This window comes from Colletotrichum truncatum (genome assembly GCF_014235925.2).
Source record: "Colletotrichum truncatum strain CMES1059 chromosome Unknown Contig_0005, whole genome shotgun sequence".
In the NCBI taxonomy this organism is placed as follows: domain Eukaryota; kingdom Fungi; phylum Ascomycota; class Sordariomycetes; order Glomerellales; family Glomerellaceae; genus Colletotrichum; species Colletotrichum truncatum.
This window is the reverse complement of record NW_027222402.1, coordinates 521,840-539,021: the sequence shown is the minus strand read 5'-3', so window position 1 is coordinate 539,021 and position 17,182 is coordinate 521,840. Positions and strand designations below refer to the sequence as shown.

Below are 17,182 nucleotides of genomic sequence, written 5' to 3'. Positions count from 1 at the left end.
CTGCGATTCTACCTAGTAACCAAGCTACGGTCTATCTATGTGGCACCAAATACCCCAGCTCGAACTTGTCGGCTCGTAAGGTTCGGGTGACCTCCAGGCACCCGAGACCTAGCCCGAGATAGATGCCATTCGTAGTCCTCGGGTCAAACTTACAGGTGGAGTTGCTATCTTGTTGTCCTGCTTCTCAACTTGATCTCGGCAAGATTGAGAGCGCGTCCGAGGGGCCCGATTAGACTACGTGAATGCTGCTTGGAACCAACCAGGTTCAAGTCATTACAATCGCGCACGACCGGGGTTGAGGGGTAATAAGTGGAAGCCGTGGGGGTTGATTTCTGGGGAAGCCAAACTAAACGCGCTAAGGACTGGATCTAACGGGATTGATATTCAATGGTGTAACGGCATCCATGGCAAAACAGGGCGTAGCCATGGAGTAGCTTCAGGATTAGAATGCGGCTGCTTCAGTTTTAAGTTGTGATCAACCGAGATATAAGCCCGCCGTGGCCGGTCATCCACCCGGGTGGGAAAAAGCTGGGGCAGAGTTAGTTTCGGGTGTGTCATTCAAACAAGGATCGGGAGCTTTGGTGCATCCGAGACTGGTTGCACATCCACTAGCCTGCCAGCCATCAACCAAGTCTAGACCACTAGGCCAGGGTAGACATGATCACAACGCCAAAAATCGCAATCTGTTGCAGAATGGCATTCGGGTCTATCTCCGATCACGGATGTCAAAAGAAGTCACAATCTGTCAAAGCCGGGGGAGCTAAAGAAGTTTCCGAAAAGCTGACTTTAACTTGGCTTTGAATGGCCGGTATTGGGTCGGTCTCTGTCGGAAAGATAGCCACTGGTCCGAACATGTTCACGGTGTAAGCAAGAACACATTCAAGCATAAGAACAGCTTCGCCCAGTATCGTAGATACAAATATCAACTCACCTGGCCATCTCATAGCAGCAACATCCTGACCTCTTTCTTCACTGTTAGCCGGTTCTGTTCTGTTCAGCTGTCAGATCTCGTTTTCGTTTTCGTTCCTCATACTACATATTATTCAGGCCATTATGCATGACGACGACTTGCACGCAATCTCTGAGGCTCTCCGTAATGCCCGTATAAACCGGGAGCCTATCGATCCTCCTTCCAAGACTTGGACCAACCTCGACGCCGATAGTGCCTTCGAGGTCCAGAGGGTCACTGTGAAGAATGCAGTTAACGTCGCACACCCACTTCTCGCACACCCCCACATTTCGCACACCCATAAATTGGGTCATCATGAGGTATTCATCAACTTCATAACTATAAGTCTGATTCGTCTCCTGCAACTGTGATACTATCGCCAGTTTTAATAGGTAATTCAGGCTCGCTAGATTCATCTGAGCTATCCTCAATTTCGCCAGCCTCAATTTGGGCTTTGTGAATTGCCTCAATGTTGGCAAACTTCGAATTTGGGCTCATTTGGACCTTACGCCGCTTCCGTACCATTCCAGCCTCAACTTCTGCTTCCAACATTGCAATCTTCTTCTCTGCTGTAGCCAATTGATAGTCCTTTTCATCAAATCCCTTTTGAACCTTCCGAAACAACAGTCGCTGCGTTTGCTGATCTTTATCCAACTTGCTGAATAAGCTAAGTTGATCATATAGATCAACTGTCTTCTTGGGCGTTGACCAGGCTACTATGGATGTAGCAGATGCCCAGTTTTCGTCTTTTCCACCATCAGAGGCCCTCATAGGCGTAGAATAGCCTGGCTTTGAGGGCTTGGAAGCATTCTCAAGCAGTAGAGGGCTCATGAGCGGTCGAGCTATCGAAATGGGCCATAGTCCTGTTGCTTTCCAGCCGCTTCTGATATTCTTGCTTGAAAATGCCATCTGGCGTGCTTTTCCATAGCAGGTAAGAAAGTTCCGTTTGCCTACAACTGTAGAATCGTTGTGTTGAATGAGGTATCCAAGCTCTTTTCGATAGGTCGCCTTGAGAGGCCCAAAGACTGCTTGGTCTAGAGGTTGGAGAACGTGGGATGTATGTGGCGGTAGGAAAAGGAGATATATCTTGTGTTTATAACAGAGATACATAAATTCTGTTGTTTCATGACTGCCATGACCGTCTAGGATCAATAGTCTCTGCTCAGAGGGATGATCAGGCTTAGTCAGAGGGATAAAGATGTTCTCAAGCCATTCCACAGCTGTAGAGTCTGAAGTCCAGCCATTCTCAGTTGCTGTGAACTTCCAACCACTGTAAATATCACGTTTATGGATATCAAGAGGAAACCATTGTTGTTGAACCGATTTCCCTCGATAAATAACAAGTGGAGGAAGCGCCTGACCAGTTGCAGAGACACACTCAAGCATAGTTGTCCAAGCCCGAGACCCAGGCTGTTTTTTTCGCATTGATGAGCTTTCTGATGATCCCAGTACTAAGCCATTTGATCCTCTGCCTTCTAGGATACCAGTTTCATCCATGTTATAGCGATGATGTGGTTTGATCGCCTTGATCTCTGGAAGGGCGAGTTGTTGAAACCATTGCCTGATTACATTAGTTGAGGCCCCATTGACACGCTTAGAATCGATGGCTCTAGCTCTATGAACCTTGATTGATGGATTTCTCTTAATAAAGAACTGAATCCAGTTTCTCCCAAGTGGCTGGGTAGTGCCTCTGATGTCTAGGATTCGCTGGGCAAATTCCTTGAGTTGTTGATGTGTTGGCGGCAGCCCTAACGCCGCCTGGATACGCACCCATTCAGCTAAGTGACTTTCCTGTGCTGGAGATAGCTTCTGGAAGCTAGAGAAAGCTACATTTCTTGCCTGTGAACCCTTTAATCGAGACTGGAGGGTTGATGGTGGAATTCCAGCATCATGAGCTGCCTTTCGGACACTCTGCCCACTTGCAACTGCATTGAGAGCTTGATTGACTTCTGTTTCCGTATACTGGCCCATTAAGCGTATAAGAGTAACTATTCAAAGAATTATAATAATCGCTGTAAAAGTGGTGAAGATATTAAAGAATGTTGAAGAGGGTAAAATTCTACATGAGCGATTTATGGGTGTGCGAAATGTGGGGGTGTGCGAGAAGTGGGTGTGCGACGTTAGTAAGCATGGTGACCGGCTCGTGGGGTACAAGCTTGGAAACATTGCCAAGGTCATGCAAGACGCCTTTGGACTTGATCAACCCGATTATGGCTTCCTCCTTGGGAGCACCTTTGTCTATGAGGGCACTACTCTATCCCTAAAGGATTACATTAAGCCATATGTCGAATTGGAGCCAGCATTCGTTCTCAAAGGCCCGCTCAAGGGCCCTAACGTTACTGTCGCCGACGTCATCAACGCAATAGACTACGCCATCCCTGCAATTGAGATCATTGATTCTAGAGTTAAGAACTGGGCGATCGACCTCCCCGACACACTGGCGGATAATGGCTCCACGGCTGCTGTTATTCTTGGTGGCACTCCCCGCAGACTAACAGAGCTGAATCTAAGCAACACACGGGGCGTATTGCGTTTCAATGACCAAGAAGTCATGACAGGCAACACTCGAAATATTCTGGGGAATCCCATTTCAGCTGTGGCGTGGTTGGTGAACAAGCTCTCGAAGTATGATGTCGAGTTCTCGGCTGGGCAAGTGATTCTTCCTGGCAGTTGCCTTCAGGCGGTGCCAATGCAGCAGACTGGACATTGGTCATGCACATTTGAGGGCTTCGGAACCATTGAGTTCGACGTTGGAGCATAGATTTGTACCGGGGACTGAGGAGACATATTAGATGAATAGTATCAGTAATCCTATTTAGATCTAACAATACTGCTGTTGTGTGCAAGTGAAGAGTTTGCGGGATCTAGAAGCTCAGAGTGTTCATGCGTTTATTTTAGTGGTACATACCTCATTACTCTGTGCATTTCGCAAAATGGGTGATAGCTCTCTGACTCTCTAACTTGCTGTGCTGGTGATAATATGACTTAATGACCTGCCCCTAGACATGTTGGCTAGGGTAGCTGTTCGTCATCATCACAAATTCTCATCAAAATACGCCACACATTGGCCCATTGGCTTGGAGCCCCTATTGGCTCATTTAAACACAGCGGTGTGATCAGAAGCTTCAAGTAAACAAGTCGGATAATCTCCTCAAGTATTTTTTACAAGAAAAAAGTTAATAGCTCCGCAAAAATTAATCAACAATGAGCAGTGATTGTAGTACCAGCATCACTAGCAGTTCCGGGCTTTTCGTAGAATCTTGCACAACTACCCAGATGCTTTTGATCGTTCCCTGGGCCTATGCAGTGCTCTGAGGTAGTTTTCTGTTTCCTTCAATGGTGTATATCCTCTCTCTAACTTGACTGAGCCTGCCGATGTTGGTGATCTCGGCACTTATCGGGCGACTTCAGAGAGTTAGCCATTTTCATGTTCTTTAGTGGAACCCAACAGATAACCATCCCAGAACGGCAATCCAAATGGGAGCTACTTAGATGGGCGTTCCCCTAGCGGTTCTACGTACATAGTAGTGGCCATATTCCAGCCATCCGAGCCGATCCCTGTTCCCGATCCCTGTCCTGTCCTTCACTTCACACTTTACCCCGCATATGAACGATTGTATCGGCTAGATTCGCTGATTCAAGACAGGCTACACGACGAGATAAATGCTCAAGCCTAGAGAAATGGTCCTTATCTAAACTCTGGTGAGAACAAGAACTTGAGCACGGGAGATAGATAAAAGGGTGCAGTAGATAATGCACGAAACTTTGTGTTTTGATGATAAGGGCAGCAATGCCACAAGTTCAGAGAATCGTTGGTGTGTACTCGAGTTCCGAGATCAACATCCATCGGAGTCAAGTTTGCACTCAACGCCCTGACCTACCAAGGAACTGAGCACGTAATAGCTCGTATAGCCTACAATTAACTAACCAAGAAGAGATTCCATCCGTCCAGTCATATTTTAACCATGTGTCATAGTTGCTTCCCCGGACTGTCGCCATCGTGGGATGGGGGGGTAAGGAACATGGTGTGTGCTCTGAACAAATTTTGCGGGGTGCGTGACCCCGCTGGCTAGCAATCTCCTTGCCGCTACAAACCTTTCCCCGCACCTATCTTTAGCGGGCACGGCGGGGTTGGTAGGCTGAACGAGTTGTGACCAGTGAGTGTCCTGGGCGCTGCATCACTTGTATGAACGTGCGTTGAGAATGAGCTGGCCCTTCTTGAGCGCCGCCATTCCTGGTGAGAACCACAATCTCGCCACTCTTACGAACCTCTCTGTTAGATATATCGTTCTGGTGATATCTTGAGTATGGAGTCCGAACGTCGCAAAATAAGGCGAACAACAAATGCGTAAGCATCTCCTTAGCCGCGTGTTTATGTCGGTAACCTGACTTCCTCACCCTTTAGCTGCATTCCCTGTCGCACGAGCAAGATTAAGTGCACAGGAGATGAACCGTGTGCCAATTGTAAGCGCCGCTTGGTCAAGTGCAAATATGAAGACGTCCCTTCCAAAGGACTGTCATCGGAAAGGTTGGGCTTTCTCATACCCTTCGCTGGGGTCATTGGCACTGAATCTAGTCATGATACATTAGAAGCAATCAGGAAAGAAGAAGGCGGCCTTCTGATGTGTATTCAACTGGAAGTAAACGTTCCTGCGAAGCCGCGTTTGGGTCTGACAATGACGAGAACGGTAAAAGCGCCCTCATAGAGTACCTATGAAACCCGGCACTAACGTCGCACACCCACTTCTCGCACACCCCCACATTTCGCACACCCATAAATCGCTCATGTAGAATTTTACCCTCTTCAACATTCTTTAATATCTTCACCACTTTTACAGCGATTATTATAATTCTTTGAATAGTTACTCTTATACGCTTAATGGGCCAGTATACGGAAACAGAAGTCAATCAAGCTCTCAATGCAGTTGCAAGTGGGCAGAGTGTCCGAAAGGCAGCTCATGATGCTGGAATTCCACCATCAACCCTCCAGTCTCGATTAAAGGGTTCACAGGCAAGAAATGTAGCTTTCTCTAGCTTCCAGAAGCTATCTCCAGCACAGGAAAGTCACTTAGCTGAATGGGTGCGTATCCAGGCGGCGTTAGGGCTGCCGCCAACACATCAACAACTCAAGGAATTTGCCCAGCGAATCCTAGACATCAGAGGCACTACCCAGCCACTTGGGAGAAACTGGATTCAGTTCTTTATTAAGAGAAATCCATCAATCAAGGTTCATAGAGCTAGAGCCATCGATTCTAAGCGTGTCAATGGGGCCTCAACTAATGTAATCAGGCAATGGTTTCAACAACTCGCCCTTCCAGAGATCAAGGCGATCAAACCACATCATCGCTATAACATGGATGAAACTGGTATCCTAGAAGGCAGAGGATCAAATGGCTTAGTACTGGGATCATCAGAAAGCTCATCAATGCGAAAAAAACAGCCTGGGTCTCGGGCTTGGACAACTATGCTTGAGTGTGTCTCTGCAACTGGTCAGGCGCTTCCTCCACTTGTTATTTATCGAGGGAAATCGGTTCAACAACAATGGTTTCCTCTTGATATCCATAAACGTGATATTTACAGTGGTTGGAAGTTCACAGCAACTGAGAATGGCTGGACTTCAGACTCTACAGCTGTGGAATGGCTTGAGAACATCTTTATCCCTCTGACTAAGCCTGATCATCCCTCTGAGCAGAGACTATTGATCCTAGACGGTCATGGCAGTCATGAAACAACAGAATTTATGTATCTCTGTTATAAACACAAGATATATCTCCTTTTCCTACCGCCACATACATCCCACGTTCTCCAACCTCTAGACCAAGCAGTCTTTGGGCCTCTCAAGGCGACCTATCGAAAAGAGCTTGGATACCTCATTCAACACAACGATTCTACAGTTGTAGGCAAACGGAACTTTCTTACCTGCTATGGAAAAGCACGCCAGATGGCATTTTCAAGCAAGAATATCAGAAGCGGCTGGAAAGCAACAGGACTATGGCCCATTTCGATAGCTCGACCGCTCATGAGCCCTCTACTGCTTGAGAATGCTTCCAAGCCCTCAAAGCCAGGCTATTCTACGCCTATGAGGGCCTCTGATGGTGGAAAAGACGAAAACTGGGCATCTGCTACATCCATAGTAGCCTGGTCAACGCCCAAGAAGACAGTTGATCTATATGATCAACTTAGCTTATTCAGCAAGTTGGATAAAGATCAGCAAACGCAGCGACTGTTGTTTCGGAAGGTTCAAAAGGGATTTGATGAAAAGGACTATCAATTGGCTACAGCAGAGAAGAAGATTGCAATGTTGGAAGCAGAAGTTGAGGCTGGAATGGTACGGAAGCGGCGTAAGGTCCAAATGAGCCCAAATTCGAAGTTTGCCAACATTGAGGCAATTCACAAAGCCCAAATTGAGGCTGGCGAAATTGAGGATAGCTCAGATGAATCTAGCGAGCCTGAATTACCTATTAAAACTGGCGATAGTATCACAGTTGCAGGAGACGAATCAGACTTATAGTTATGAAGTTGATGAATACCTCATGATGACCCAATTTATGGGTGTGCGAAATGTGGGGGTGTGCGAGAAGTGGGTGTGCGACGTTATCTCCATTCCACTTTGCCATATGTAACTTCCAGAACTAGGAGCCATTATACTCATGGCTGATTACGTGGTTAAGATTAAGGAAACTGTAACACCTCACAAAGCTTTTCTCCCATCACAGGCAAGTAAAATCTTAACAAAGATGGCGTGATGCATTGTTGCATCATGATGCAACACGAAGCATAGTGTATGCTCTGCTTAAAAGGCAAGCCCTTTAGCAGAACCAGAACAAAAGCCTTGACAAGTCATCGCGTGCACCAAAGTCATTCGGAAAGCAGAAACACATGTATTTTAGGTATATTTAGTCCAGATCAGAGTCTTTTACAAGTATCCAGCTCTTTTCGCTGCCTGTGTTATCACTGTCGGTAATTGATGCCTTCGTCATCGCAGTGGCTAAAGACATAGTTGAGGCCCCAGTTTCACCTTCAGGTCTGCTTTCTGCTCCCGGGGTTTTCAAGGCAGAGGATTGAGAGGGTAAGTCGGAGGAGTATTGCTTCCACCAGACCTTTCTCTGGGTCAAATTCATGCTACGATGGCTGCGAGCCTCTATTTCAGCCACAATTTCCTTCACACGGCCACCATTGGAAGAGCTGCTGGTCGAAAAACGGGTCTTGCTGTTTACCAAAGGTAGGTTTGCACCCGCAGTGGCATCGGTCTCACTTTGAAGAGGCTGGGAGCTAACAGCGTCTGAGGCCATGGGTACTGCGGGGAAAGAGTAGTAAAGTGAACCGAGGATATGTGCTTCTCTGACTGCAGAGAGGTCTGGACAAGAGGCTTAGCGGCTCCAGAGCAGTTTTCGCGGTGACAGGACATGGCAGCGATAGCTTTCAAGTTAAAAGTTGTTGGCCAGTTGTGTGAGATGGGTCCAATATGAGTTTTGTGTGCAGGTAAGAAATCTAAGACTGAGGTATTGTACTTCAATCGGACTTGCACTGCTCTCATATAATATATTGCAAGGATTGCTTGGAGCATTGGAGAAGCAGTTCCTATCTAGCCAAGAAATACTAATCATCATCTTTGAAACAAAAGCATTGCTATAAGAACACTGCTTTTTTTGTGGTCTTTGTAAAAGCTTAACGTGTTTCTTTGAAATGTAACAATAGAACAATGAGGTTAACGTGTGGCATAAACATTGTTCCAAGTGGGACGATTGGCTTTGATTTGTTCAAATACTGAAAAGGCAGAGACAATCCACTTGAGAGCTCTAAGCAGAGACAGTTGTTCTGACCCCTTGCCTACTGGAGCTATGTGGCATCTTAAAGACCTAGCTAATGCTTACCTCCGCCATAACATCAAAGCAACCTCAGTATTCCAGGAGAAGATAAAGCTTCTGAAACCAAATCGAACGATGATTTTACTCTTGTGGCTTGGCCGAAAGAGAAACGAGGCTTTGATTTTCCCCAAGGTCTAGAAAAGAGGGAATACCCTGAGCGAAGAGTCACCTAACTAGCGGCCCAAACCCGCATCTTTATGGTAAGCTCTCGGTAAAGCGTCAGAAGAATGAGATGAAAAAAGTCCGTTAAATGCAAATGAAGCACTTTTCAGATTACATGTACATAGTTGGGTTGAGTTGAAGCATGGTATTACTGGTGTAGAAGATGTAACCAAGATAAGCGCCGTAACCGTGGTAGACACATGCCAGATTCGAGTTAGATCCAGGAATGAACCGGAAATCTTTGAATCGAAGCAAGTATTTAGCGGTTTGCATAAAACTAAAAATAGATTAAGCCGAACCTCCTGGGGCTTTAGCAAGCGGCTAGAAAATGCCCTGTGAACGTTGGAGCTACCTTTCAGCCTTGACGGTGTAAGGCAGACACATTAATAGTCTAGGCTAATCAAAACGCCAATAGAAGCTTTTTTGGTCAGTGATTCCAGTGGCTGGTGGGCTCAAACTATTTCCTCTCGATGTGGCGCGCCTAAACCATTGAAACCGTTCTTTTCAGCCACCGCGGCGCTCAAGCCCTATCACTTTTCTTATGAACATGTTGATACTTCGTGATCATGTATAAGACCCCTCGATCTGCCTAGGACGGACAACTGGCTGAGAAAGGGAGACACCGGAATAGGCTGTTACATCTGAGAAAATGGCCAATTGTAAGCATTAGAGCTTACATTACTCAAGTAAACCCTACCTCAATCGAGATCTCCTCAGGAACTAAAGGACTAGTTAGGAAATGCTTTCCCCGTTACGGCGTTAAACTCAAAACTTATATCTTGTAGTTGTTCTACTGTTCATATGTAGGTGACGTCTGAAAAGCAACATGTGGAATGGTGTAATGTTACCTTATGAGCCTGCTCACCTAGACATATCAGTGATTGCTCGGATAAGTCTGGAAAGTCTACATGCACCTGACCGATCATGAGTTACTTGTAAGCTTTCGAATGCAAGGCGCTTTTGAAGATTGTCTTCATGGTTGCAGCCGGTACATGATACGCGAAGATGGCTACCTTGAAGAGAGTTTGTGTTTACAGGATTAACAAGCCGCTACAATACCTTGGGCAGATATTCACTCGGCATATGATTGAGCTGTGACATCAAAGTCCCTAGTGAGTTCATACCACCTACGCATTTAGTGTTATACTATTGTGTATCATGATAACACAATAAGTTTGAATAAATTTTCTTACAAGGACGGATCGTCTTCACTTGGGCGTAATTCAAACCCTACCGACTCTTGACCAGAAAAGTTCAAACCTCTGGAAACTATAAAGCTGCGATCGCAAGTGCCTTTGCTCAACACGGCAGTTGATATAATCGACTATAGAAGTAACTAAGAATTATGAGTGAACTATGTAATTTCAAGAACATAAACTGAAGAATACAACTGCAGAAATCTTAAACTGTGCTGATGACGATGCTTTGGCGTCGCCAATGGCATTTATTAGCCCAAAGGCAATCATCAAGCTCTACTAGCAGCCGCCAGCCAAGTGACTAACATGTCCCAACGGCTGGGTTTCCGGGATGATTCCGCCAGAATTCCTGTCACACGCTCTGCAAACGAGTTGGCGCCGACGAGATAGCCTGAGTGGTTGGCCTTGCCTGGCCAGGGAGCCCGCAGACGTGCTTAGAGGCCGTGGCTTGCGCTAGGAGATCTCACAATCACACTAGTTTGGACGGGTCATACCCTTTTTGTTATAGTCGTCAGCCCCATGGTTCAGCTGCATAGAACCGGCGAAATGTTGGAAGAGCGTAGGACAGGCGACCTAAGCAATCAAAGAAAAATAAGAGTGCGGCTGTGGTGCCTGAGAGTTTTGTGGCTGGCAATGTGAGACCATATCGGTTCTCCTGTAGAAAGCCGCAAGGCTTAAAAATGCTTTCTCACCCCCATCTTACTCGGGAGCCCCTGGGCAGCTTCTCTTTCCACCATATTCAAATTTCGTTTGGCATTTTGAGCAAACTTTTATGAGCGGGAGGAAGCCGCCGAGAGCTTGTGGAAAGGCTCCTTCAAAATGAATTACAACGATCAATGGGTTCCAGGTAATTTGACCTGGGACCAGCTCAACTTTCATAGCAATTGCACAGCATGGGGACAATGGCTGGGTGCGTTGGTCCAACCAGATCCATGGCAACCAAGTCAAACTCGCGGAAACAGCTTGGAGCTATCAGCCGCGCTGTTCTTCTACTCAGTACCCAAGCATAGCCTTCAGGCCGACCAGTTGTCCACATTATATGTCGAGATTGCCTCTTGGTTCACATACAATATGGCGCACACACCGGTACCGGCGGGCGAGGCCTTTCCCGACTATTGGCTCTTCAGCCCGAACTTCACATCGCTCGTGATCAACGATCCGAAACAAAAGTGTGCAGCCGAGTACTGCAAGGCTGCTGGATATACGGGAAGCCAAGATCTCTCTGGCATCGGAGTAAGTGACTTAGCTGTGAAAATCTCTAGTCTCGAGACAACGAACTAACTTGAGATTGCAGGTAGTGGTATCATATTTCCTCGAAGCCCTTCTCGGGACTATGTATCTCATTGCCTTTACAATCCACCAAACCATCCTATATTTCAAGAAGAACAAGCCGAAAAAGTCTCGCCCGCAACAAGCGCAAACAGTCAGCGATCGGATTCTTGATTCCTTCCGTGGATCGCTAGACATGTTTCTAGGCGGCGCCATGCTCATTGCCGTCGCAATGCTTGGAGCCGCGCTATACTCAAGCATAACTCAGGGTGAAGAAAAGCGTAAAACGAACCCGGACCTACCGTCTGGCGAAGCGGTCTACGAAATGCCTCTGTCGCTCATCGCATCCAACTTTTCCGTCTTCCCAGTCATGCTTCTCTATGCTTTAGTGAAGCACGAGGGTCATCGCAAGTGGTTGCATCGGTCGGTCCTCTTGATTCTCTGGGGCCTCAGCGCTTCCGTTGTCTTCCTTGCGCCGAGAGCCGAGATCGACTATGACGAGCGTAAGAGCGGCCGCAGAAATTTCGACTGCGATCAAAGAGGTTCTCAGTACTGGCAGGTCGTCAAAGCCACGCAATTCCTAGTTATTGCATTGCCTCTCCTGTGGCTCGTCATAACGCTGTTTCTCACTACTGGCTTCAAGATACCCGGTATGGTCGACAAGCCGTGGGTCAAGACCTGGAGAGGAATCTGGCGTCTTCTAATCGCCTGGATCAATCTTTTCCTCATGTGGGGAATTCTGGCCTACTTTGCGCATTTCCGGCAAAAGATCATCGATACTGCAGGCGGCCTTGACAAGAACGACGAATGGACTTTTGGTCAGGTTCTAGCCCTAGCTGCTTGGGTCCCTGTAGTAGCAGAGTTATTCTATATTTTGGCTTGTAAGTACTATGAGAAGTTGGAGTTGGAGTTTCTTTAAATTGCTAACACCTGTCGCAGTCGGGTTGGAGGACAGTCTATCGGGTCACATGCCTTCAGATTATCACGCATCGAATGTCAAGAACACGGCTCAAGCATACACGACGATAGGAGCTCCTCTTCTCCAGACTGATTCCACGCATACGCAAAATGTAAACCAGAGTTCTGCATACAATATGGAATCGATGTACGACTTGAAGATCATTCCGACGACTACATCATCTGCAGTAGTCACAACTCCTCCTGAGACTTCGTCAAACCTTGCCTGGAACGATCCTAGCTATCTGCCATTTCAGCAACAGCAGCCTCATGTCCAGAGGCACCAGTCATGGGACCCGTATTATCATACTGGATGGTGATGGAGAGGGGTCTGTTTAAAATTGCGTGGGTTATATGAGGCTAGCTTATCCTCAGAAGAAGAGAGACATCGAAGATATCATATGTCTGTACAGTCTGTAATATAAAACAGCCGCATAATCTTGAGGTAATTGTGTTTCTGCAAATTTTGAGCTACAAAATATGCCAAGAGAAAGCGCATATAACTGTTGTTCAACACCATTACCAAGTAGCGGTTTCGAAGGGCGTCCCAGAAAGTATTAAAGTTTCATAAATGTATGCTCCTGTTTGCCACAGCAAATCCACTCCTATCCAGCTGACCTGACTAATTCCAGACCTGACTATTTCCAAAACTGCCCCAAGTCCAACATTGTGAAAGGAAGGTCAATGTCATCTTGATTATCCATCTGCTCTACAATGGAGAGAAAGTCATCAGATGATATCCCGATGCTGTCGAGAAATGCAACGTTGTTTGGTGTCTCTGGAGCACAAAAGATGGACTGAGACTCGCTTAGTGTAGTAATGGATATCAGATCGGGTTCGGTGGTTGTAGAGCACTCAGCATCGCTCACTGTTGGCTCTGTGTCCCTCAAGCGTGTTGGGAGACTCGTTGGTAGAGGATTGGGCATCGTAACCCTTGTAGCAAGCTCGCCGAAAAGGGACTCCAAGTGAACCAACTCAGCTTTACGGACTTCAGCCACAGAGTTACCCTTGTAAATCATGTCGTCTAGAATTGCATGAGCCTGCCGGCTATGCGTCGGTCCATCAAGATCTGCCGTAGAGGGGAAAAGGGCATTTGCGATTGTGAGATGTATGGCGGCACCGTAGGCGTATTCGAGATCGAAAGGCAGAAAGACTTCTGGTAGGATATAAGCAAATATTCCGAGCTACGACCGTGTGATAATTACCAAGTAGACTGTCTTCTCCTGATAATATCTGCAGAGTCTTAACAGCTGATTTAATGCCGGTAGACATCAATGGCGTGAGAGGGGCCAAGAAGCTTTCCAAATCTCGTGCTCGTTCAAAATTGTCCAGCTGATGTTTCAGTGCAGACAGAAAGAGCGGACGTGTAGCAATAACCACACACTTCTCATGTTAGAACTCTTTTGTAGTGTAACAATTTAATTGTAACTGACCTGGTGATAGAGTAAGGTTATATCTCTTGTGCCTTTTGGCATAGTATCTACCGAGTTCTGGAATTTGACGCGGGTAATTCGCTCGATTTCTTGAGCATGCCCTGCTAGTGTGTGGACAATAGACCTGGTAGCTTCGAGGAACTCCCATAACGGCTTCTTTTCGGACTTATATACAGCTAGGAGATAATGTTAGAATTAGAGCATATCACGCTATTAGTCCTAGACTTACTGTTAATGATGGAGGAAAGGAGATGGGACAACTTTACTCGTAGGCCAAGGGTTGCATCCTGTTGTGAGCAAGCGCTTGGTGGATCGAGTAACGTCGATATGTCAATGTCTTGTGTGTTCATTGGAACACCTAAAGAACATGAAAAGTGTCGATCCATTATATATAGGGTCCACCAAAGATTACGACAACGAGCTACGGTACCTGCCCCAAGGGCGTCTTCTGGTAGTTGTGTATGCAGCCCTTCTAATTGAGCTATGCGTATTGCTTGGGCCACCTGTGGAGGACACGCTCTGATTAGTAAAGGCAGTCAATACCTAAGCGAGAAACTTACGTATAACTGTGCTGATTCTCTTTGGTAAATTGAATACAGGTATAGTCCGGCCAGGGCTAAAACTTCAATAGCCAACAAACTGTCCTTCCACAGCAATGTGGGGTCCGGTAAAAGGGACATGGCGCGGATAAAATATTTGGAACCTGGCGGCTCCTTTGGAGTTTTTGATCTTGAAAGAAAAGCCTGCCCGAAAGACAAGACCAAGAGGAACTGGACGAACCAGAGTCGTGATTCAGTCGCCTTCTGGGCCGGGTTCCCATAATAGAAGTCCTCTACATTCTGGATGAAAGACTTCTCGTCGAGGAACTGGTAATTTTGACCTAGATGAAACTTGACGGTGTTGTAGAGATAAAGAGCATGCTCGATAGAGGGTAGGCCGTTGATGTCAGGCTGGTCGTCCATTCCGGCGGCCTTCCATCTTAGGGGGTATATCTCGTCGTTAAGAAAACTTGGTGCGCTAAAGGGGGTTTCCAACTGGAGTTTCTCCGCCATCATCAGGGTTAATCGAGCAGTAAAGGACCATGTTGAAGATGGTGCCAACCAGACTACCATAGAACGTCAGTCTAAACTTGGCGTCAAGAGACATGAAGTGGGTGACTCACTCCAATTCCGTTTGTTTTGGTGAGTATTTTTTATGGTCGTTGAAGGCAAGCTGAATGGGCTCGTATAAACTGACAAAACCTGATCGTTTGCTGGTACAGATCTCGAGTCTCTTCTTACTGAAACAACAGAGGCTTCTAAAGTGTTAACGTCGCACACCCACTTCTCGCACACCCCCACATTTCGCACACCCATAAATTGGGTCATCATGAGGTATTCATCAACTTCATAACTATAAGTCTGATTCGTCTCCTGCAACTGTGATACTATCGCCAGTTTTAATAGGTAATTCAGGCTCGCTAGATTCATCTGAGCTATCCTCAATTTCGCCAGCCTCAATTTGGGCTTTGTGAATTGCCTCAATGTTGGCAAACTTCGAATTTGGGCTCATTTGGACCTTACGCCGCTTCCGTACCATTCCAGCCTCAACTTCTGCTTCCAACATTGCAATCTTCTTCTCTGCTGTAGCCAATTGATAGTCCTTTTCATCAAATCCCTTTTGAACCTTCCGAAACAACAGTCGCTGCGTTTGCTGATCTTTATCCAACTTGCTGAATAAGCTAAGTTTGTCACAGTTCTATTAGACACAACAGTAGGGATGCCACAGTTATGGGGCTGCCAGTGTGGCTGCCAGTGGGGCTGCCACACGTGGGGCGATACTGTCGCCCTAGACCGCCCTATAGGTATATTAGACCACCTGTTCGCTAGACCTAGGATAGACCTAACCTAATAGACAACAATGACTAGAACGACTTATTAACTGTGACAAGTGGTAGCACGACCTACTTTGCGATCCCTCGCGACCTCATAGTTAATTTTTCAGCATGGGCAAATAAGCTACTTTTTTCAATCCGTTGAGAAACACCAGACCGTGGCCAATCCGCCCGCACCAGGCTAATTCTGCTGCTAACGCTGCTGCTAACGCCGACGCCGCCAATATGCGCGCACCAGCTATACTATTCGCCTCCCCTCAAGACCCTACGCGAGACCATCACCCCTCGTACCGTCAACGCCGTTATCCCTCTACGCCTACGCCAGCGTGGGACCCAACGGTATGGCCGTCAATTGACGACCTCAAGGCTATCCAGACCCGCCAACAGCGCCCAGAGCCCTGCCGGAAGTGTAGCGCTAGATTCCCCAGCAAGAACGCTCTCTTCCGCCACGTCTATGCCAATAGCTGTGGAAGCCAGTTTCGCTGTCGCATCTGCTATAGCGATTTCACATCTCGCAACGCCCTATTCCGACACCTACAACAGGGCTGCCAGCCCTCAGCCTGTAGGGCTGGAATCCCACAGCAGGAGACTGCTAAGACTACTGCCGAGACTACTGCCGAGACTGCCGAGACTGCCGAGACTACTGCCGAGACTGCCGAGACTACTACCGAGACTACTGCCGAGACTGCCGAGACTACTGCCGAGACTACTGCCGAGACTGCCGAGACTACTACCGAGACTACTGCCGAGACTGCCGAGACTACTGCCGAGACTGCCGGCCAGACCATAGAAGTTATAGAACGGGCTTCTGCGCCGTTTCTACAGACCCTCTTCAACGCCGCTAAGCATGCCCATATCTATACCGAAATTAGCCTCTGTATGACTATGCTACAGTCTCAACGACAACAACAGCAACTGCTTTTCCTACCAGACCCAGGGAGAAGATTCGCAGCCATAACGAACATTCAGCAACGATACGGAGTATTCTGGCCCGACGCCGACAGCAAGTACGGCAGGGAGCCTATATTCTATGACCAACAGACACTATGCTACCGAGACGTAGATCTATGGCTCTTAGCAATTGGAAGGAAAATCGTTAATCCATACGCTCGAGACGAAGTCCTCCGAGAATGGCAGAGCCTACTCAGAGGTAAAGCACTCAGCTGGTGGGAATATCACCTTAGGCCCGTGGAAAGGAACCGGTATAGGGCCCTAGGATGGTACGGCCTACAGAAGGGACTAAGTGCCCGCTTTGGGCCAACCCAGCTAGTTAATTACAGCCAGCCAGCCAGCCAGCCAGACAGTTACGCCCAGCCAGACAGTTACGCCCAGCTAGTTAATTACAGCCAGCCAGCCAGCCAGCCAGACAGTTACGCCCAGCCAGACAGTTACGCCCAGCCAGTTAATTACAGCCAGCCAGCCAGCCAGCCAGACAGTTACGCCCAGCCAGTTAATTACAGCCAGCCTTAGGCATA

The 17,182-nt window shown here is 47.3% G+C and overlaps 7 protein-coding genes across 7 annotated transcripts; 4 read left to right on the top strand and 3 right to left on the bottom strand.

The window, feature by feature from the left end:
- Positions 1-1,288: 1,288 nt before the first annotated feature.
- On the bottom strand, positions 1,289-2,446 carry CTRU02_208156 (transposase; the record flags this gene model as incomplete). Its single annotated transcript, XM_036725905.2, has 1 exon — positions 1,289-2,446. The coding sequence occupies one exon, from the start codon at positions 2,444-2,446 to the stop codon at positions 1,289-1,291; it is 1,158 nt and encodes a 385-aa protein (XP_036582619.2).
- A 577-nt stretch (positions 2,447-3,023) lies between these two features.
- On the top strand, positions 3,024-3,710 carry CTRU02_208155 (2-oxopent-4-enoate hydratase; the record flags this gene model as incomplete). The annotated part of the gene is made up of 1 exon (XM_036725906.1): positions 3,024-3,710. One exon carries the CDS (start codon positions 3,024-3,026, stop codon positions 3,708-3,710), a length of 687 nt encoding a protein of 228 aa, XP_036582620.1.
- A 2,592-nt stretch (positions 3,711-6,302) lies between these two features.
- CTRU02_208154 (transposase) lies at positions 6,303-7,460 on the top strand (the record flags this gene model as incomplete). The annotated part of the gene is made up of 1 exon (XM_036725907.2): positions 6,303-7,460. The coding sequence occupies one exon, from the start codon at positions 6,303-6,305 to the stop codon at positions 7,458-7,460; it is 1,158 nt and encodes a 385-aa protein (XP_036582621.2).
- Positions 7,461-10,994: 3,534 nt separating this feature from the next.
- CTRU02_208153 (uncharacterized protein) lies at positions 10,995-12,721 on the top strand (the record flags this gene model as incomplete). Its single annotated transcript, XM_036725908.1, has 3 exons — positions 10,995-11,408; positions 11,470-12,325; positions 12,384-12,721. The coding sequence occupies 3 exons, from the start codon at positions 10,995-10,997 to the stop codon at positions 12,719-12,721; spliced, it is 1,608 nt and encodes a 535-aa protein (XP_036582622.1).
- A 318-nt stretch (positions 12,722-13,039) lies between these two features.
- CTRU02_208152 (uncharacterized protein) lies at positions 13,040-15,189 on the bottom strand (the record flags this gene model as incomplete). The annotated part of the gene is made up of 6 exons (XM_036725909.1): positions 13,040-13,557; positions 13,607-13,784; positions 13,835-14,010; positions 14,064-14,337; positions 14,395-14,939; positions 14,997-15,189. 6 exons carry the CDS (start codon positions 15,187-15,189, stop codon positions 13,040-13,042), a joined length of 1,884 nt encoding a protein of 627 aa, XP_036582623.1.
- Positions 15,190-15,226: 37 nt separating this feature from the next.
- CTRU02_208151 (uncharacterized protein) lies at positions 15,227-15,439 on the bottom strand (the record flags this gene model as incomplete). The annotated part of the gene is made up of 1 exon (XM_070205041.1): positions 15,227-15,439. The coding sequence occupies one exon, from the start codon at positions 15,437-15,439 to the stop codon at positions 15,227-15,229; it is 213 nt and encodes a 70-aa protein (XP_070061116.1).
- A 493-nt stretch (positions 15,440-15,932) lies between these two features.
- On the top strand, positions 15,933-17,177 carry CTRU02_208150 (uncharacterized protein; the record flags this gene model as incomplete). Its single annotated transcript, XM_036725910.2, has 1 exon — positions 15,933-17,177. The coding sequence occupies one exon, from the start codon at positions 15,933-15,935 to the stop codon at positions 17,175-17,177; it is 1,245 nt and encodes a 414-aa protein (XP_036582624.2).
- Positions 17,178-17,182: the final 5 nt, after the last annotated feature.